Source organism: Coenobita brevimanus, chromosome 97 (genome assembly GCF_032717465.1).
Source record: "Coenobita brevimanus isolate Jiangsu-jjx chromosome 97, ASM3271746v2, whole genome shotgun sequence".
In the NCBI taxonomy this organism is placed as follows: domain Eukaryota; kingdom Metazoa; phylum Arthropoda; class Malacostraca; order Decapoda; family Coenobitidae; genus Coenobita; species Coenobita brevimanus.
The window spans coordinates 50,740,253-50,762,038 of record NC_137050.1 but is presented as its reverse complement, the minus strand read 5'-3'; the positions used below and the strand labels follow the sequence as shown (position 1 = coordinate 50,762,038).

The 21,786-nt window shown below is 43.8% G+C and overlaps 1 protein-coding gene across 1 annotated transcript in view; it reads right to left on the bottom strand.

Moving 5' to 3' along the window:
- The window catches only part of LOC145413696 (putative neural-cadherin 2), a 72,326-nt gene that overhangs the window by 14,686 nt on the left and 35,854 nt on the right, over nt 1-21,786 (bottom strand). Inside the window, exons 7-16 of the mRNA XM_080283351.1 lie at nt 18,878-19,111; nt 18,436-18,611; nt 17,932-18,078; nt 16,493-16,669; nt 15,149-15,548; nt 13,664-13,866; nt 12,300-12,463; nt 11,759-11,927; nt 478-693; nt 30-173 (exon numbers count right to left, since the gene is read on the bottom strand). Coding sequence (XP_080139477.1) covers nt 30-173; nt 478-693; nt 11,759-11,927; nt 12,300-12,463; nt 13,664-13,866; nt 15,149-15,548; nt 16,493-16,669; nt 17,932-18,078; nt 18,436-18,611; nt 18,878-19,111 — 2,030 coding nt within the window. The remainder of the gene's footprint in view (nt 1-29; nt 174-477; nt 694-11,758; nt 11,928-12,299; nt 12,464-13,663; nt 13,867-15,148; nt 15,549-16,492; nt 16,670-17,931; nt 18,079-18,435; nt 18,612-18,877; nt 19,112-21,786) is intronic.

Genomic DNA, 21,786 nt, shown 5'->3' with positions numbered 1-21,786 from the left:
GTTCGACATGAATGAAAACTTTACTGTACCTGGAGCGAGAGAGAGGTTGAGGCCCGAGAGGCGGCAGAGGAAGGGTCTAGGGGGCCTCCTGGGTGTCGTGGATGATGGTTGTCACGTATGTCCACTGCTGCAGTTGTGTCCATTACCACAGTCAGGTTGGTTGAGGCCTGCAGCTATGGCATATACGATGTCATTATAATAACTGGATGCATCAGGTCTCGGTGAAAGTAGGTGTACTAAACTCATCTCATTGTCGAGAAACATTCAAGAATCAGGCACGAACATAATCCATATCAAATAAGAGTGAAATGCGCGCGACACACACACACACACACACACACACACACACACACACACACACACACACACACACACACACACACAAAGCTTATCTCAAATTCTGATTACAACACTTAGGTAAATTCACACACACACACACACACACACACACACACACACACACACACACACACACACCTGCTTGGCATGGAGCAACAAAAGGCCTTGTAGCTTGATGGGGTCCATGTAACGTGCATTGGTTTCCCTGACGCAGAGCCACACGACCACTGCTGGTGCGGTGTCCTGGGAGCGATGGGCTGGGCGACCCTCAACACTAACGATCTCAACTTCTGCTTCCTCGCCCACCACCTGCTGAACCCCCTCCACCACCCGGCTCAGCCCTCCTCCACCATGCTGAAATTACAAGAGAATGCGAGTTGTAAGCTGCACTGGTGTCTTCGTAGCACAGTTTACTAAACGAATTATACTGCATACTGCACCTTACCATTCCCTTCTATTTTATTTGCATCGGTTTTATATTGACACACTGCTACAGTAATATACATACGCGTACTGGAGGAACAATCTGTCAGGACTCTAGATTTTGGCTCCTCCTTCCCTGCATTAAAAACAAAATTATATGGAGAATACGAGTAAATTGGCCACGAAAGGAAGCTACGAAGCCTACAGAGCACGTTAGGATACGACTGTTAAAGTGAATCTCCTTGGCCTAGCTCGTTAACCCCTGCATTACTGTGGTTTCTCTCAGTACAGGTGGGAAAAATTGGGACTAACTTCTATCGACTATATGATACTCGCTCCTCAATACCGTATACTCCTTTGCTCTTCCTCAACCCTCCTCCACCACGATGACAGGACAAGAGAGAAGGCTTGAGGTTCATGCTTTGCCTGTGAGATCCATTACCCTCTTTACTACACAAGTGAAGAAAATTGAGGATGAATGGCCATCGACGGTACGAAGATAACGTCTTCAATGCGGTCATCTCTTATTTGTCTTTTTCAGCCATCTTTCATCACGGTGACAACAGAGGAGTGTAAAAGGTTTAGGATTAACGCCTATCAACTGCGCGAGAATCATCTAGTAGTAAAGACATTAAACGAGGACTATACCTAACCCCTCCATATCGAAAAGTATCCTGGCTATCTATCTAACTATTGCCAGGCGCCTTAATCCCGTTAGGGGTGGCTACAAACAAATCGCCTCCATGTCGCCCTGACCTCCGCTATTTCGCTGCCCTCCCCCTAGCTCACACCCCCCTCTCTCATATACCTCTCCACTCCATCCCTCCATCTCAGCCTCGGTCTCCTCTTCCCTCCCCCCATTCAACCTCACATACACTCTCCTCGTTAGTCTCTCGCTCTCCATGCTCTCCACATGGCCAAACCACCTCAATGTATTTCTCTTAAACGAAATAAAACCGTGAGGAGACAGCAAAAAAACAATAATGACAACCTAAGACCCAAAGGATAAAAGAAAAAAAAAACTCAGGATAACACCGTAGAGTGCCGAGTATAAACCAGCTTTTTTTTTTTTTTTTTTTAACGCTATCTCCAGACCATTTTATTCAGTTCAGGAGATAGGCTTGGAACTGGCTGGTTTTACGTACTGCCTTCACTAACTCCTCCATTAAGCGCAATATTTCCTTTGCGGGATAAAATTGGATGGAGGTGGCATGAATAATAAAGAATGCATCACCATAGGGAAGGGGTTTAGATCGTGGGTAACATCACTTGCTATCTGTAAAGGGAAAAACAGAAGGAGGGGGAAAGAGAGGTGAAGGACGGAAGGCGTGGGGGGAACAGACAGAGGAAAGAGAGAGGGGGAAATAGAGGTGTACGGAGGAGGGAAAGTGTGAAGGAGGATGAAGTGCTGGGAAGTTGGAAGAAAAGAAGAGCGAGGGAGAGGGAAGAAGTGTGAAAGAGGAGGGAAGAAGTGTGAAAAAGGAGGGGGGAAGGAGAAAGCAGGAAAGGGGAAGGGGATGGGAGAGGAAAGGAGAGTGAAGGAGGTTGAAGGAAAGGGAATGAAAGTACAAAGGAAGGTAGAATGGAAAGGGAGGGAGGGGGGGGAGGGGGAGAGACTGAGGGGGAGAGACTGAGGGGGAAGGAAGGGGGAAGGATGTGGACAGAAGAGGGAGGATTAAGTAAAGGGAGGGAGGGACGAAAAGGAGATGGGGGGAGAGAGAAGAAACAGACTATGTTAATACTACAACAAATCTCAAAAGAGCTTTATTGCAAGTCAGTATCATGAAAAGTTATATTATGAAGCGCCTCTGTGGCCTGATTGAACTGACACAGATCTTGGGTGTCAAAACAGTGTGTGTTGATTCACTTCGGATCGAATCGTGGACACAGTCGAAGTTTTATGTTCGCCTACTTAACTACTGCCAGGGACATGGAGCGATGTCCGACGGCCTAAATGATCTGGACTACAGTGTACCAGCATCAGATCCTCCCACACACACGGCCCGTCGGGGATCCCAAAAGGATAATGAATAACGTACTAATTTTTTAACATCATCATCACCAGACAACATGAAGGAGGTAAACAGGAAGTACAGACAACACGAAGGTAAACAGGAAGTACAGACAACATGAAGGAGGTAAACAGGAAGTACAGACAACATGACGGAGGTAAACAGGAAGTACAGACAACATGGAGGAGATAAACAGGAAGTACAGACAACATGAAGGAGGTAAACAGGAAGTACAGACAACATGACGGAGGTAAACAGGCTCTACCACCTTTTCCTAAGCGATTTATGTTATTTAATGCACCTTACTGTCCCATTCTGTGTTATGTAAATCCTTCAAACATCGCCATATTCTGCATAAATAACGTACAAAAGTATATTAACTAGCCATACCCAAAAATAAATCGCTAAGGAAGAGGTGCTAGGGAGCCTCCTTACCCGACGAGAATGTGAGCCTTTGAGTGGAGGCGGACGAAGAGTAAGAGGAGTTCGAGTCATGAAATAAAAAGCAGGAAAATCTGTCGCTAAAGAGGAGGTGGCTAAGTCCTGCCTCCCTCACCTCGACCCTTCTCCCACACCTTGACCCCTCACAGTTCTCTCTCTGTCCCTCCCGCCTTCTCTGTTTTGTCTCTTTCCTCCCTTACTCCCATCCCTTCACATCTCAGGTGGGTATGACCTCCCGTAACAACAGGATGAGGGCGGTGACGATGATAACCTTCTTCAAGACACTGACGAAGGCGAAGGAGAGGGTGAGCCAGAGGGGGCGGGGATCTTAGCCAACCATCCTCTAGTACCAGCTGCACATGCTCTTGAAGCAGGCTAATCGGGTCAAGGAGAGTAAGACTATGGTGAGCATCGTCCACATCTCGAAGCAACACACCATGAACTACACAAACGAGATCATGGTGAATTTTGGGGATGCTAAACACAAAATTAAGTGACACGAGCTAATGGTGACAAACGTTCATGTTTCTGAATGACAAGGGTAGTTTTGGGGATGGTCAGTACAGTATAATGAAACAGGGAGAGAAATGACACCGGTTTAAAGAAAATATTTTAAGATATTTACAAATTGCAGAGTGATGCATAAAGAGACCATACATGAGTAATCCACTGCAAGTTTTAGTAACATTTTCAACTTAACTGGATAAAGCTCAAGAAAAGAAATAGAAAGGAGGTAAAAAAAAAATGTGATCACTAGCGCTTAGAACGTGGACCACAACAACACTTCCCGTACCATCTTTTACGCAGGTGGGTAAATTCTTGAGGCATTAGTAAAATGATTAATTACTGGGAAAGGAAGAGCTAGGAAGGTGTACATTGAAAAGAGGAAGACACACGTTGGCTATATAAAAAAACAGGAACAAGGCTAAAATGTTAAGTATGACTATAGAGTAGAAGTAATAGGGGTATGCGTGCCGGCAGCAGAAGCGGAAGCAATAAGTGTTGAATCTTAGAAGGAGCAGTTACAGTAGAAGAAAATTAAGAGGAACAGTATGAGATGTAGAGCAGCACAAGTAACGAAGAAGTATAACAGTAGCACAAGTAGGAGGAGGGCGTGAGAGTAGTAACGGTAGAAGTATACTGAGCACATTATGAGGTGAGCGAAGTTTCAAAGCAGAACCAAATCAAAAATAAAATCAATGAAACAAAATAAACGTGAAACAGAAAACCCTTCATCATCACATAATTCAATGTCCATGGTGAGACAGCGGAAGGGTGGTGATGACACGAGGTTACAGCTTCAAACTGGCTGATAATCCTACCCCTCAAGGAAAAAAATTGATCTGTGCCTCATTACACAAGATCCAAAGTCGTCATAGGATTTACAACTTCGTATCATTTTTCTACCTGTCGCTCCAAGAAAAAGTGTGTGTGTGTGTGTGTGTGTGTGTGTGTGTGTGTGTGTGTGTGTGTGTGTGTGTGTGTGTGTGTGTGTGTGTGTGTGTGTGTGTGTGTGTGTGTGTGTGTGTGTGTGTGTGTGTGTGTGTGTGTGTGTGTGTGTGTGTGTGTGTGTGTGTGTGTGTGTGTGTGTGTGTGTGTGTGTGTGTGTGTGTGTGTGTGTGTGTGTGTGTGTGTGTGTGTGTGTGTGTGTGTGTGTGTGTGTGTGTGTGTGTGTGTGTGTGTGTGTGTGTGTGTGTGTGTGTGTGTGTGTGTGTGTGTGTGTGTGTGTGTGTGTGTGTGTGTGTGTGTGTGTGTGTGTGTGTGTGTGTGTGTGTGTGTGTGTGTGTGTGTGTGTGTGTGTGTGTGTGTGTGTGTGTGAGAGAGAGAGAGAGAGAGAGAGAGAGAGAGAGAGAGAGAGAGAGAGAGAGAGAGAGAGAGAGAAATATCCAAGTGCGTAACTTCAGTGGCAAGACACTGCTAAAGTGTATCGATAAAACTGTTCCTACATCGTCTACAGGGAATGCCCTGCCTGGTGCTGAAGTAGAGAATGAGCAAAAACTATGGCTCACGAGTTCACTCTGGGACGACGGATCTACCCCGGAGCCTCGTCGTGGATTGGAAGAGGTGCGGACTCTAATTTTCCCTCGTCAGCTTCACACTCACCTGTCTCAGGGGAACCAGATAACGAGCCGGTAGGCATAACTGGTTGACCGTGGTGGAGGGTCTTGCTGTCCACTGGCACGGATAACTTAAGGATGTAAGAATCAGCCTAAGGGAATAAAGATGTAATGTTGCGCAGAAGTATTTAGTTTTAAATGAAATAAAGAGAAACTGAAAATGGAAACAGAGATCCGAGAGACGCTGGGCTCGTGGGGGGCGACGTCATGGAGAGACAGCTATGGAGAAGGCGGACTGTAGGAACCAACAGATAACGACAGGGAATAGCTATTGAGGAGGAGGAGGAGGAGTTAGTAGCAACAGCAGCAGTAGCAGCACAAGAGGCAGGAACAGTTTCAGCAGGAGGAAGAGGAGGAGGGTAATACAGATAAAGGGTTTCATTAAGAGTGGAAGTTGTACGAGTATAAGCAGGAAGAGAAAGAGGGGAAAGCGGTGTCCATTTTTTGCTGTGTTTACGACTGCCTCCCTCGTTATATGCTCTCTTATCCCTCCCTTCCTGCATACCCTACTCCAGGCCCAGGAAATTCTGACACCCTAGGTCCAGCATTTTCCTCCTCATTCTTTCTTTCTTTTTTTTTTTTTCCTTCTTTTCAGTCCGCTGTTTAGAATACTTTAATGAAGAATGAATAGGTACAGTAAGCGGCACAGTCTACTAAGCATAATAATCGTCTCTCATACTTACTCATTTCTTTTTTTTTTCTGTTTTCTGGATCCTACCATCTTGTGTACTGCTAGTCAATAATTCACTTACACTACTAGGATTTCTAACTAATGAATCAAGACTGCACCAAATTGTTTTTAATAAATTTATAAGAGACAGGTAGGTTTTAACGTTGTTTTATTATTATTATTATTATAATTATTATTTAATTTGCGGTAGGTAGGGGCACTCACCATCCACTCACTCGATGTAGTGCTGCTCTCAGGTGATTACCCGTTCCTCTCTTCCTTCTTTTTTCCTTCCGTCCTCGTCTGTCTTTCCTTCATTCTTTCCTCTTCCTTATGCCTACGGGTGACTCTACACTCCCTCTTCTGTCTATTTTTCCTTCATTCTTTCTTCTTCCTTCTGCCTATGGGTGACTCTAGTGACAAGCTAAATGGTTTCCTGTACACAAGGAAACCATTTACTATGCTGGGTAGTAACCATATAACCAAATTATGGCGCCTGGTGGTTTAGTGGGTAATTAGGGCGCTCCAGTCGGAATGAGTCTGTACAGGTGTATATCCAAGAGGTGGTTGGGATTTATTGCTCACGTAATGCCACCCAGGGATGAGTGAGGCTGGTCACTCTAATCTGAAATGTCAGGACCAACTTGCCTAGCCCCGGGCTCCTAAGCTCCTCATGGGGCAATGCAGGATTAGATGATGATGATGATGATGATGATCATGATAATTACTGTTGTTGTTGTTATACATTTTATGTCAGCTTCATATATAACATATCTGAGAACACAACAGTATGCTGCTAGTAAGCGATACTAATAAACACTGTGTTAATGTTTCCATATAATTATGTTCATCTACCCCAGCTTTGCCCTACCAACACATTTTAGCTAAATATTAAAACATTAGGGAGATGTGACGCTATAGTGAGGGCAGCCAACAAGCCGTGTCAGCGATTATGGCTGCGTTAATTACAAGTGCTTAACTTACCACACACTACAGCGCTTTGGAGGAAAATGTGCTAGGATGTTCTAATGTGTGAGTTAACTGCTGCTATGCGTAAGTGTTGGTTCTTGATAAATATGAGGTAAATATTGGTAACAGTGAATCAGTTCTGGGTGATGTGAATCTTAAGTGGTACGGTACTAAATATGTATGTGAAATTAATGTACTGTGCGTGCCACTGTTGCTTCTCAGCGAACAGTGCAAGGGGGGGAAACTACATTAGTCCACCAGTCTAACCGGCTCGAGAATCAAACTATTTTTCATTTTCAGACACAAAATGGATACGCTAACCGATGGCAAACGTGTGATTAAAAACTATAACAAGGGGAGGGGGCTGGTGGCTTAACTCCCTCTTCCCCCATCCCTCCCTCCCAGTACAAGAGAGGGCCGGTGTGTATGGTATTTGGCTTTTCCATTTAGTTCATACACCCCAAAAGATATTAAATTACAGCAAGACGTAATGGTGCTGGTATAATAAGGGAACTAAATAGTGACTTCTACTTAATCTAAGCTGACCTACTCCATGCCAAAGTGGAAAATACGATTACGAAAATAAAGATGGTGATACTACTTTCTAGGAGTCAAAATCGCAGTTGGGTAAACAGCGTAGTTTATTTAAAATGCTGACCGTAACGCCAAGCGCCATATTGTCGTGAGTGGCAGATTTCCTTAAAGTCTGTTGAAATTTCTAAACCCCCACTAAAGTATTCTACAGATCAAACTTTACATATATATATATATATATATATATATATATATATATATATATATATATATATATATATATATATATGGCCCTCATTGCTTATTCAGTGCTTAGGAACTTTCCAATTATACAGGCCAGTGGTACGATATGATACCGGCGTTATCGCAGTGAAGCTGATTTCGGGTCCCTTTGAAGCTTTGTTTTGTTTGACAGAGCACGACATATTATTAGTCTCTCTGACAAGGAGAATATGTTTTCATCCATGTATGTCTGTGTGTTAGTTTGTCTGTTAGCAGGATTACTCAAAAACTACAAAAAGAGGTCTGGAGCAAATTTAGTGGGTAGATGCCCATGTCTCAGGGAACAATCGATTAACTTTTGGGACCAATCCGGATCGTATTACAGATTCTGGATCCGGAAAAGAATTTTTGTGAAACCCTAATCACTGATGAGAAAACCAAACCTATTATGACGAGTGGTTTGGAAATTACGTTGCCATTGTCGGAAAGAGGCGCTCCACTGAGTGCCCCTCTTGTAAATTAGTAATGTAATTTATCATTTTACGTAAAAATACTCTCAATAGTATGAACTGTTGAGGAGGAAATATCTCGTCACAACTGTGGATCTTCTTTTAGCCTTTCAATACAAGACCAACAGCTGAATGAAAACGACTGCTGGTTGTAATGACAGATTCTAATAAGGCGTCATCGCTCTGAAAGGGTTAATGGCTATTGTTTAACCCTTTCAGCACGACGCCTTTCCTAATTTTAAAAACTACTTCAATAACTACTTAAATAACTATATGGTGATAACTTGAAAAACACAGCAAGACGTAATGGTGTCGGCAGAATTTAGCAACTCAATAGTCAATTCTCTCGTACTTAAGTTATCATGGGAAGGGTTCATTAGGCTACAGGATGTCTAAATAACAACAAATAAATAAATGTAAGCAGTTGGTAGTGAAACACTGTACAGTACTAGCATTTCAGATGAAAAGTTGTTCGTGGAATACTTTCTGTTTCTTGCACAAAACTTTGAAAAAAAAAAAAAAAAAAAAAAAAACAGTAATAACCAAGCTGCTAACCCACCACATACAATAATATGTTCCAGTAACATCAGAAAAATTCTCTCTCTCTCTCTCAGTATTGGTGGTGTACCCGTTCTTATCAACGTTCTGTGCCACGTCCACAAACCTTATTTCTGGGCCAATTGGTTTGAAAATTTCCAAGAATGTACAGTTTCTGGGCGTAGTAGCTCCGAATGCCATTCTCATATATTTTTTATTTCGACGTTTAAAATGATTTTTCGCGCCGCCAAACTGTAAAAAAGACGGGCAAGTAAACACCGGAAGACGCGCACAAAAAACATCACACACCAAAACCACCACTCCATTATAGGTGTTTTATTCGGCTTCAATCGTAATTTTACGGTACGGAGCCAGTTTAATTCGAACGGCCTTCTAGCCTGTTTATTCCGGGATTCGTTCGCTTCATATCAGCTGCTAATGCAAGCAAGTAAACGTATTTACGTAAGTAATGAACTCTGGGATATGTCTGCGCCTTTGATCGCATTTTCTGTTTATTTAATTTAATGATGCCTTCCTGTTTTAGCAGATTCACATTTTTTTTCTTATCCACCCAGTGAACCAAGTGGTAAATGAGAGTTTATGAGAGATAATACTGAGTTTTTTACTGAGTATGAGAGGCAGTAGCAAGAAAGTGAAGTGAGGCGACAAGCTTAGTACACATCCACATAATCATCGCTCCTAGGCGGGACACATTCAGCCACAAGTTACTGGGTCAAAGTTCAAGCTGAAACCCGCACGCTGTTACAATGTTACACACTTTAGATTTTTTCTCCGACAGCTTCCAGCAAGAGTTGGAAATAAGTTAGCTGGATCTGGCACCTGGTTTAGCTTCCAGTCCAGGGAAAACAGCTGTATCAAGGCTAACCCCAACATGAGGGTTTCTTTATGAGGAAGCATGGCGTCATTTCCATGTATGTCGAGTCACTAAGCTCAAGGACGTCTTTTTCAGTAGGTCTACAGTACATTCTTATCTCTGACGATTTTTCTTAACTCTGACTATTTTACTACCTCCGTCAACGAAGTTGGAGGAGGTTATGTATTCACCCCTGTTTGGCTTGTTTGTCTGTCCATATGATTTCAAAAAGTTACTGATGGATATCAGTGAAATTCTGTTAACAGTTTATTAAATTCTGGTGATGATATGAGTTCAAGTCCCGCTTCAGTACTTGTTTACCTGCAAGATATTTACAAAAAAAAGTTATGGATGGATTTTAGTGAAATTTTGTGGGTCATGGGCCAAGGAAGATGTTTATAAACCTTCAGTGGTGATCTGAGTTCACCAGTATATCCGTTGGCAGAGGTATGCGTTCTCTGAGCGCGCTTAAGATTTTAATAGACTTTTTGAACCGGAGGGGTTGGATACTATGTTAACAAACCTCTTCGATACAGGAATAATTTCCGAAACTGAAGAGAATCACCTGGTAGCAGCCACAAAAAACTACAAATGACGTCTCCCGGAAACGAATTCCAACAATCTTATCCCCCCCCCCCTGCCATGATTAAGTCAACTCTAGTATTCTCTTCTGCCTCACACCTGACAACTGTAGTGTACTGAGGTAAGATCTAGGAGCTTGAGTATGTTAATATTATCACCAGTATTCCTCTCTTGGCCTGGTCAACTCTCCTACTCTATTCTGTCAGACACCAGACGGTTTTATTCAGCCAAGAGGGAGGCAGAGGAGTCCGAGAGTGTTAACTTGTAAAACAGGGCATGATCTGAAGGAAGGAAGAAGGTGAGGGGCAAAGAGTAACAACGCAGAGTATGACGTAAATTTATTTTTTTTTATGCGAGGAAGAAGGAACCAAAGGCCATGAGCCCGCAGTAACAGTTCCCTCAAAGAGAAAAACAAAATACAATAGAGAGCCAAATTCAAGATCCGATCATTTTGAGATGCCTGGACACACTGCGTTTGAAAGACTGGAGATCATAGGCAGCAGGAAATACAGACAGAGCGGTTATTGATAAAAAAAACCCTTAGAAATTGCTAAGTGAGGGAGAGGGTAATTGTGTTCGCTAAGAAACACACAAATTAAAGGCAAAACACATTCAGGAAAGAGAAAATGAACCTAACTTATCCTAAAACAACCCGACCTAACCTAACCCAACCTAACCTTACCTACTCACACCAAACCTAACCCATCCGAAACTAATCTAGCCAAAACTAACTCACCCTACCCTAACATAATCTATCATAACCAACAGTGACCCAGACGAAGAAGAATGGAAGGGGGTTAAGTAAGTGAAAAAGAATGTGTACTTACCCTGTCTCGCCAAACTTCCAAAAAAAAAAAGTTCATATATGCAACGATTAAAGTTTGTCAATAATTCCTGCCGGCACCGTATGCGAATGAGGTGGAGGGGAGGGATAGGGAGGGGGAGGTCGAGGATGAGATGGAGGGATGGAGTAGAGAGGTGTATGAGAGGGGGGGGGGGTGAATTGGGAGCAAGGCAGTGAAGCGGCAGTGGACAGAGCGACAGGGAGGCGATTTATTTGTGGCCACCTTTTCCGGGACTTAGGCGTCTGCCAATAGATAGATAGATAGATTGTTTACTGTTTTCTATATTTGTCATTCCTCCTCGAACATCAGAGGGTGGCCTTCCTTCTAATATTCTTCTGCTGTATGCCTGTGTGCTTTATATTGTTACCCTGGAAAAATATTCCATACACTCTTCATCGACAAGGCCGGAGGGAAGTGTCAGCTAACGTTTGATCTTGACAGTAGTGTGGTTAAGTACTACAATGGATTTTACAGTGTACTTGTAATGACCATTATACGTATGTCCCGCCCCTAAAACTGATTTTCAAAAATGCAAAAGGGTGGCACTGTTCAGCTGGGATGTAACATCTTTTCAAACGTGAACAGCACTACTGGTGGTAAAATTTCTCCAGTACTGAGACATCTGCAGAAAGGTACTTGTAATGGGGCTGTGAGTCCAGCTTGGGTAGGAAGAGGTGGTGTTACCTGAGGGGTCCATCCTCGGGTGAAGGCCTCGGGTGTGGTGGGGGCGAGGGTAAGGGGGGCAGCGTGAGCCAGGGCGTCAGGGGGCAGCACCCGCACCACCACCGTCACGTTGGCACCCACGTCCTTCTGGCCCCACAGCTGATCACTCACCGCCAGACGCAGCTCATATCTGCACGTACACAATGATGGCGTTACCGACAGCCTACGTGCATTAACAGTTACCCTGCATTTCTGCATTACCTGCCAGGAATGCAGTGAGGTATTACATGCTGGTAGTTTTAGGGGGTTTAATCAGACAGCAGGAGCCTTAGGTAGTTTATGGAATGAGTAGGTAGAACAATGCATGAAATACTAAATCCAAGAACAGAAATTTACACTTATTTGTGCATCCTTCAAATGGTGGAATACAGACTGACGTCTAGCGTCTCATTAATGCTTTATAAATGCAGTGTTATAACTTTAAAACTGGTAACTTCTAGGTGTTTCATAACAGCTCTCACGTTTGAAGCTAAGAAAACAATGAGTGTAAGGACTGAATCACCTTCCCTCCCTGACTTGGCTGGATGCCAAGAGGTCCCCAGTGTGGGTGTTGAGGGAGAACAGCGGGTGTGGGGAGCCAACCCAACTGAACGTTTTGTCGTTCAAGTCCCAGTCGTCTGGGTCCTCCACGAATACTCGTCCCAGCGGGGCTTCCGCTGCACCACCCTGCCAAGAAAAATTAAACTTTGAACCCCTTAATGCGCAACTGGGCAGCTACAGGAAGTGCTGAGTTATTAAAGGCGATAATACAAGTACACAATAAAATCAAACGATAACCCTAACTTTTGAGCTCAAAGTTAATGACAGTCTTTTGCTGCATCACATACTTTTCAAGGACCTTCTAAGAACGTCTGCCTACGGGGTTACCATTTACTCTCGACTGCCTGCTGGGCAGATATACACTGCCAGCAAATGTTCAGACCCAGTCGATTCACTCTAATGACATATACTGCCTCATGCAAAAACAAAAACAACAAAAACAACACTTCAATTTTCATATTCATTGTTCTCAACAGACATTCCTTTCTCTTTCCTAGCTGGCCAGTTATGAAGAAAGATTATTTCTGGATATTACTCTTCCCTCCGACTCGATGGTTCGGTCTTGCAGTGGACCTCAAGAGGACTGTTGTAAATACGCATAACATATGGGAATGGAATGTGGGTAGTGATGGAAGGAGAGAATCATGTATGAAGATGGTATAGATGAGCTATATGGGAGTGCTTGTGCAGATACTTGGAGTTATTACATAGGAGTGCCTGTGCAGATACTTGAAGTAATTATATAGGAGTGTTTGTGGAGCAACCTTAGGGGTGGACAAATGTATGAGTATTTGTGTATAAACCGGAGCAGAGCCTGGCATTAAAAGTGGTTTGAAAGAATATACTGAAATTAGCACGACTAAAACTAGTTGTTCTTTAAATCGAAAGGCAGTATGAAACCACTGCCCCTCTCTGCCTACATTTTGGTAACATTCCGGTACAAAAAATCGTGGAGATGGAATGAGTATTGGAAAGGAGGGAAGAAAGAGGAGCAGGGAATATGGAAGAAGAGGAAGCATGGAGAACTAAGGAAAGAAGGGAACAAGAAACTAATGAAAATGTCTGGCATAATAATTTTCACCCCAGCATATTATATACTGTTAAATGGAGAAACTTTTTTTGAATGCATTGGTTAAGTTACCGCCAGAACTGCCACGCGATGAATACTGAGTAAACAATCACGTGTAAATAATTTTATAGGAAAAAATGTCCATGAACAAGAACGAACGTACACACACACACACACACACACACACACACACACACAAACTGAAGCGCATGCTCACCTCTCCCCACAGGATACACTAACACTGAGGATCAACTCACCATGGGCTTCCAGAGGTAGACTGTCTTGGTCCCAGGCTTCATGGGGTTGTCATTGACATCGTCGATGACGACTGTGACGATATGCGTGGCAGAGACACCACCAGCATCAGTTACCAGCACCGCCACCCGCAGTTGTGGAAATTCTTCACGATCCACTGGAGTCACTGTCCGCAAAACCGCCCCGCCACGCCCGCTGTCCAGATCTGCCACAAACATGCGAACAAACAAATACTACTGTCATCAGGTGGACAAAGGTGGGTGAGGTGTGCGAGGGGTGAGGAAGACGGGAGAAAAGAAACATTAACTGACCGTGGCAAATCAATCAAAAATATGCGACCGTGTTAAGAGTGGCTGAAGACGCTCATTTACTTCAGAATGTGACGTGATGCCATCCTATATAATACGTATTACAAATCCCACCAAATCTCCTTCAGAAGACGTCTCCGCCTTTTCTGCGCTAACTGTTCAAGACATTTTAAATTTTTAACTCAAGAGCCTACACATCCAGCCATGAGTAAGTAATTCCACCTTCTGTTCTCTGAATGTACAACAATGATGATTTGATACATCTACAGCTAACAATTATCAAAAGTATAAATAAAAATTATATAATCGCTTTTAAAATAAGCCCAGCACAATAGCCTATAGTAACATAACAACAATGAACTGTTTCTAAATACTAAACTGTTAGTGGGAGCTAGAGGTAAAATGCGTGGTTATAATAGTTTTCATTTTTTATTTTTTATGGAAGAGCAATAACCATCTACTATAAAATTTAAACTTGCTACTATTCCATGGCAATCCTGGTCTGAACTCACGACCTTGTGATCCCCATTTTACTACTTCATAAGCGCCTCGGTGTCATGGTGGGTCGAAGTCTTGGGTCTAGCCAAAATCCAATCCAAGAGGCAGAGGAAGATTTTAGGTGGGGGAGCGTCTTTTGGAACGGCTATGTCCGTCTGCCTCTCTCTAACGATTTCCGGAAGCAAGGTGCCTCACTGACGTAGACTTTAGCGACTCTTGCAAAGCCACACCATTATCACACCACCACACTATACAGTACACCATACCACCTTCTCACACCACACCACACCAAGGGCATTACCAGCAGGGCTTGAACTCCCGCATCTAGTACTTTAGTACCTTTTCTTCTGTCTAAACGCTGCTCAGGACACAGACTGGCCTGCTACTGCACAGACTGGCCAGCTACTGCCTAGCTTTGCGCCTTTCTACGCCCCCAAACCCTCGGGGGTCCCTAGAGGAACAACAAAAGGCTGTCTCATACGGCTTTTATCCCTAAATTGCTTACATTCGGTTTCTGGTCGGATGATGATGATTCCTTTAAATACAGTAGGCAATAGTTTATGAATATTTCATTGGTCTTTTAGGCTAATATATATACACATTACATTATCTGTCTGTCTCTCTGTCTGAGTCTCTCTCTCTCTCTCTCTCTCTCTCTCTCTCTATTCTGATGAAACTTACGTGGGTCAAAATCGAGGGCCACATGATGGCAGACGTGCTGTGGGTTGGTTGGTGCTAAAGACAGCGTGTATGGCGGGCCATGGCCCAGTGCCCACACGTCCTCGTCAGTGGCCGTGAGGACCCCCAGGCGGGTTTGGGCTGCATCCTCAGTGACGTGGAACAGGGTGGGTGGCAAGAGGTGGGGCGGAGTGTCGTTGACGTCGGTGAGGGTGATGGTGAGTGTGGCAGTGGCGGTGAGGGGTGGGTGGCCACGGTCCACACCCAGGATCCTGGCCACACCCATAGCACCATCAGGGGCCTCGCGGTCCAGGGCAGTGCGCAGGCTGACTCCACCTGTAGTGTCCACAGTGAAGGCGTCCCATCCACCCTCTACATGATACTCAACCGCCTGATGCCCGTCCTGCACAATAAAGGGAACAGGAACTCTGTTACAGATTTCAAGTAAGAGAGCATGACTGTGCCAAGTGCATGCTTGTGTTATTTTCAGTAACTGGAGGAATTAATTACAAAAGTTACATAGTAAACTACCCAAAATTCTAGCTACTAGTTATGAAAATTTTGTTACTTGATATTTACACGAATGTGTTTTTAATATCTACTCTGAAATCGCCATAAAGAAGTCTGACTAGATTTGATTTTGGTTCTCAGTATTCAGTACATTTCATTCTACCTTTGAGAGGAATGAAAAAACTTGTATTACTGTACTGAAGCCGCAGGACCTATGCATAGGCTGATCGTTGTTAGTTGTGCGCCCTCTTCAATCAATCATTTGAAACGACTACATGCTCCTTAAGGATTCTTGTGATTAAGGTTCGCCATGGTACAATTTGTTTTTTACAAGGAGTGGAGGCTAAACTACCAGCCAAAAACACTCTGTTTCCCAACACTTGCTGGACCCATTGGGGGGAGGGGGGGGAGAAATCAGACTAGTAACAATGAGGGACTCTCAGCTTGGACTTTTTGTACTTGTGGTTGAGTTACCTGCCTAAGAATAATGACTGTGTGGCTAGTAACCAAGCCTGTAGGCACACTTCGGTCTCATGGCAGTACCTTCCAGGGTCAACGGTAGCTGTATAAAACCCACCCATAACTCAACGGAAAAAGGAGATAGCATGACGAACAGTGAGGTATACAAGTTAACCGCTTCTTTCTCCAAATTTAACAGCTCTTGTTGGTTATTTCACTTCTTTCTGCTGATGTGAATGATTGTGCAGACTATTTCAGGGCATACTGGTACTACTGCTGTGCTTTCTCTTTGCTCAATTGTAATTCCTACCCTAACCCCTGCCTTGGAAAGAAAAAAAAAAAGTCAAGATGATGTGTATCACAAGCAGTGCAGCTTACACCGTCTGGGTCCCGTGCGGGGAGGTTGGCCAGCATCGTGCCTGGAGCAGCATCCTCACTGACGGTGATGTGGACATTCTGGCGCTGGAACTGAGGCGGGTTGTCGTTGATGTCTCGCAGCCACACCACCACCCACGCCGAGTCCAAGTGTCGGGCGTCCTCCCATCCGCCGCGACCCTGTGCCAGAACATTGACTCCTTCACTACCATGACGTAGTTTGCATCAGAATCAGTCCACTACCAGACGATTTCATCCAACCTGCTAAGGATCTCTAGCAGGGAAACGGTTAATGAAAGCTATATCGAACCCCTCCAATTGGAAAAATCTCTCAAAAGCTGAAGTAAATCCTCCGTAGATACCAGGAATAATATATAAAAGACAATCTGTGGCTGTTAAGGCTAAGGGAGCTGGGGTGTATGTGGCAAACTCCCTCTGTCTAACTATAACGTGTTACCCACAAAACAAGCGGCATTTGACCCACTGACAAAGTAAATGCAGCTGCCAACCTGATTTACTATGCAAACACTGTGATATTACTCTTAATTATTACACTCTCATATGACAGCTTCTTCGAGCCTACAGGATCTTCGGGTGGAATGCGATCATTAAGAAAACAACTTAATACCATATGAATACCTTAACGACATCATGTTATCAATTTCTTCTGATTCGTGCCGTATTTGTATTTCATCTTTTCAAAGTATGATGCTGTTCATAATCTTCAAGAAACTGTTCGAGGCAAGGATGGGATTTAACAAGATTTCAAAAAGTGTATAAGCACAACAGATATATTTCTTAAAGATCCTTCCTGGGTTGGAAAAAAAAAACGTGCAATATAAGCCATACAAAAATACAGTACAATACACGTCATCATAATCAGGAACTTAAACTCTGAAAGATATGTTGTTATGCCTGCCTGTCTGTCTAACTACTAAAACACCGTTCCCTAACTGAATACAATTACGAAAGCTGTGAGAAAAGTTTATAAGGATGCAGTAATTATACTGGAAAAGAAGGTCCTGAAACAAGGGTACAGCTGTGTTTTCAGTAAATCAGAGTGTACAGGATGCATGATACTGACCTAAATAAATGACTGACAGAACTTCTAACAAGGTCAACTCAACTACCCTGCATGAAATACTGAGCGTAGAGGAGGTATGTAGGCTACTTTATTTAACGTCATCCTTATGCGTTAATTATCATTCAGCTAAGGTCCGTCATTTTATCTTGTACTGCAAAGAGAGAAAACACGAATTATATGAAGGTAAGCTCACATCAGCAGTTCATGCCAGAGAATGAAAATACTAAGAGAGGTAGTACCAAGCTTTATAGCAAACGATAATACTTTCCTTTGACGAGGGACCCCGACCAATCTCTCAAGTTTTTAAGGTCATACCCTAAGTCAGCCTAACCAGTTGACAGTCCTGGCAAACACTCACCCTGTCAGTGACCTGCACCAAGAAGCGGAAGCCCCGGCGGTGAGCTTCGTCCTCATAGTCCAGCGCTTGACGGGCGTAGATGTGACCCACGGCGCCCACTGACCTCACGCCGAAGTGCTGCCATCCCCATCCGCTGGCATGAACAACCTGAGGCAAGTACATGTGAAAAGTACTGCAAGTGTCCGTAGCGCATGCTGGTACATCTCTCTTCACATAGCTTAAGTAAAGTTACCAAATAAGAATACCATGCATTACATATTTAATTTCAACCAGCATTTAATCCCTTCAGTCGTGCGACCTTTTAAAACCATTTCATTCGCCATAAGAGACTTCGCGAACTGGAGAAGCGATTGACAGCCTCCATTAACCACTTAATTACGACAGATCATTTCTCAGCTGAATGAAGTCTTCTGGCTTTAGCTGAACTAAACTACACTAGTACGTCACCCACTGAAGGAGTTACTAAAACTGACTAATGGATTAAAAAAGAAAAAAAAAAATCACCCTGTAGTAGAAATAATTGGATGTGTCTGGATCAAGGACTGAGATGCTGAGGACTGTGGAGTTATCAGGGGGACCATCACCCCACGTCTCGTCCACTTCCACCTCCCACAGCTTCTCCTCTAGCTGGGGTGCGTTGTCATTGACGTCAGCCAAACGCACCACCACCACACCCGTCCCTGAGGCCATAGAAGGGGGGACTGAGTATTAACATGCAATTGGTGAGACAGGACTAGCAACATAATAATAATAACCTTTGCTTTTCAACTTTCCAATCTTAGAATGTGTGTCCGTACTTAATTACTACTGTACTAGAATGAATAACATGGTCATCTGATATATATTGTACGTGTTTTTGTACTGGCAACCATTTGCTAAATATCTTCGATGAATCAGTGAATTCTGAACTGTTACGGGGTGAAAATATAAATGAACTTTTCCTCACCTTGCAGACCGCCTCCATCCGTGGCCACCACCTGGATTTGGTACTGGGTCGTGGTTTCCCGGTCCAGACAGCAGACAGCCGTCCGCACCAGGCCTGACTCCGGGTGTATGGAGAATATGGCCTCGCCTGTGCCTTCATGTATGGCGTTCTCCTTAATGCCGTACGTGATTTTGGCGTTGGATCCTTCAGAGTCGTCATCTGCATCCCAGGCAGCCACCACGACTACCGACAAATCTGGGTGGGCAGTGGTTGGTAGGATGGTGAGCAACTAAATACAACACCACAGGCTTCTTTGCCCGTGTGTGTGTGTGTGTGTGTGTGTGTGTGTGTCCGATTCTGGGCAAAGTCTTCAGGGCCTATATCTCGGGGGCAGTAGCCTATCCCAAGGCCCAGTAGTCCTCCTACACCTCCACATGTCACCACTTCGGCGCTAACACCCACCCTCCATATTGAATACATGCTAGGGCTGTCTCATACAGGACTAGTGTATTGGTATTAGCGGGGGTACTTTTACGACATGTCGGCGGGTCTTCTGGTAGATCAGGAAAGCCTGTTTTTTTTTTTTTTTTTTTTTTTTTTTTTTTAATGAAATTCAAATCCTTAAACTGTTCCCTGCCCCAGCCGGGATTCGAGCCTGGGTTCATCAGGATTGCGGTCCGCCTCTCTACCGATTCTGACATATATATTCATCTTAGGGAAGACTTTTCAAAATGGAGGCGTTTGACATAAGCTGGTTCTTATTAACCACACCAGAATAAGTGATGTTCCCTAAGCTGAACGTAGCAGTAGGAATAAAATACGAAAGTAATCTCAGCTGCTGCTTAACCCATATCTGCCTGGTCGAGCAGACCCATAAACCGCACGCATGCTACCGTCCTTATGGGGTCGTCCCAGAGGTTTCTTACACCGCTGATGCTGTCTGAGTCTTAGTGTGACATTCCGTGCAGTGCATCAATGTGTGTGTGTGTGTGTGTGTGTGTGTGTGTGTGTGTGTGTGTGTGTGTGTGTGTGTGTGTGTGTGTGTGTGTGTGTGTGTGTGTGTGTGTGTGTGTGTGTGCTTATTCTACAGGCGGGGAACGTGTCATCTGTAGTTCTACCCAACCCAGTGTAAGCTGGTAACTGAGGATGGCCAAGTGATGTCTTGATCCAAACGCTGATAAGTGTACTCGATGGATGAATGTCAGGAGGGAAGGCTATTAGTACAGTGTTCAAACAGAGGTGTGGTATTGGCCTACTCGTGAAATGTGTAAATAGACGTTTCTTCATTGCTAGTGTTGACTGTCTGAAGGTATGATGCTGCTGACGATGATCTGGTAATAACTGTATGGCGATTTATTTTATGTGCTATGAGGTTCTGCCGAGTACCGAAAGGGGTGATGATGATGATGATGATGATGATGATGATGATGATGATGATGACAAAAAACAACAAACTGAGATGGAAAGAATTCAAACAACGAAAATCAAATGAGTATGCATTACGAAACGATATATATGAATACTACGATGGAAAAAACGAAACTTATCACTTGAGCACGGCGGTCGGTGGTCTGTACAAACGGGGTAAAGCCTTTTGAAGTCCTGGGTTATCCCCAGTAATACCCGATTCACAGGTGTCCCGCGGCCTCACCTGGCACGTCTTAGCGGGCGTCTGAGCTGGTGTGGGAGCCCAGCCGCCTGACACACAAGTTGAGTGAACTGCAAACCATTTCAGTACGTCCTGTTTTTCTTTTGTATTTTCTTTTCCTGTATACCAGTGTGATCGAGAATTCTGTGTGTGTGTGTGTGTGTGTGTGTGTGTGTGTGTGTGTGTGTGTGTGTGTGTGTGTGTGTGTGTGTGTGTGTGTGTGTGTGTGTGCAGAAAAACGCAGTCCTGTGCGTAACAAAATTCAAGAATTTCATATTTCATCCCCCAAAACGAAGCTTTAAGCACTCATGGCACAGCAATAAACACAACATACAGACAGCGGTGAAAATTGATGAAAGTCTAATTAATTATTCGCTTGTAAGTTTGAGAAGAGGACACTTGTTTGTGTTATTAGAAAAAGGTGTGAAAGAAGACAGTTCAGAAAATTATATGAGTATATTATTGTAGTATTAGACCAATACTGAGAAGGCCATGGAAAAAAATACGAGAGGGGTAATTAGACAACTAAAATCCAAGGAGTAATTGAAAGTAAAAGCAGAATACAGGGAAGGAGTGAGGACAGTATACTCGCCCTGTTAGGAAGCTGATTAACACTTCTTCCTTACGGGTTTATTTTTGATTCTGCCCCGCTACTATATCCCTGTGTGTTAGCCATGAAATTACGTCGACATTAAAAAGATATAAGAAGGAAAAAATAGTATGTTAATGGGTAATCGTTAAGGTGCCAGGGAGCTTCCTTTACCAACTGTTACTGATTTGGGAATATGTGAATTTTGAAAAACTGTGACTATTGTATGAATGTCTGGGTAAGAACGTAAAAGCAAGGATGGTGTTGAAAGTAATAACTAGTGAGAGAGGAAAACGAGATGAAGCAGAGAGAGCCGTGGGCGAGAAAAGGAAAACTGAACTACATAAAAATGAGACAATTATTCGAATGAAAATGGGAGAAATGGCGTTCCCTCGAGCTAGACCCTGTACTGGATCATATGGCCCCGCTAAGGTACAGGAGTGCGCTACCACTCCCGGCACGGCAGTCCCGGCGAGGCTCGAACTCACAATCCCCCGATTACGAGTTTGATGCTCTACCACTGAGCCACCATGCCCCCTTATTCGAATGAACTGAGAAGGAAAGATGCTAAGAAGTGTGAAAAAGAGATTAGGGAATAGAAAGAGAAATGTACATGAACAAGCTGAGAGAAAACTGAACTAGCTTTCCTGCGTTGAACTTGGGAATCAAATCTGGAAAGATGTACAAAGTAAT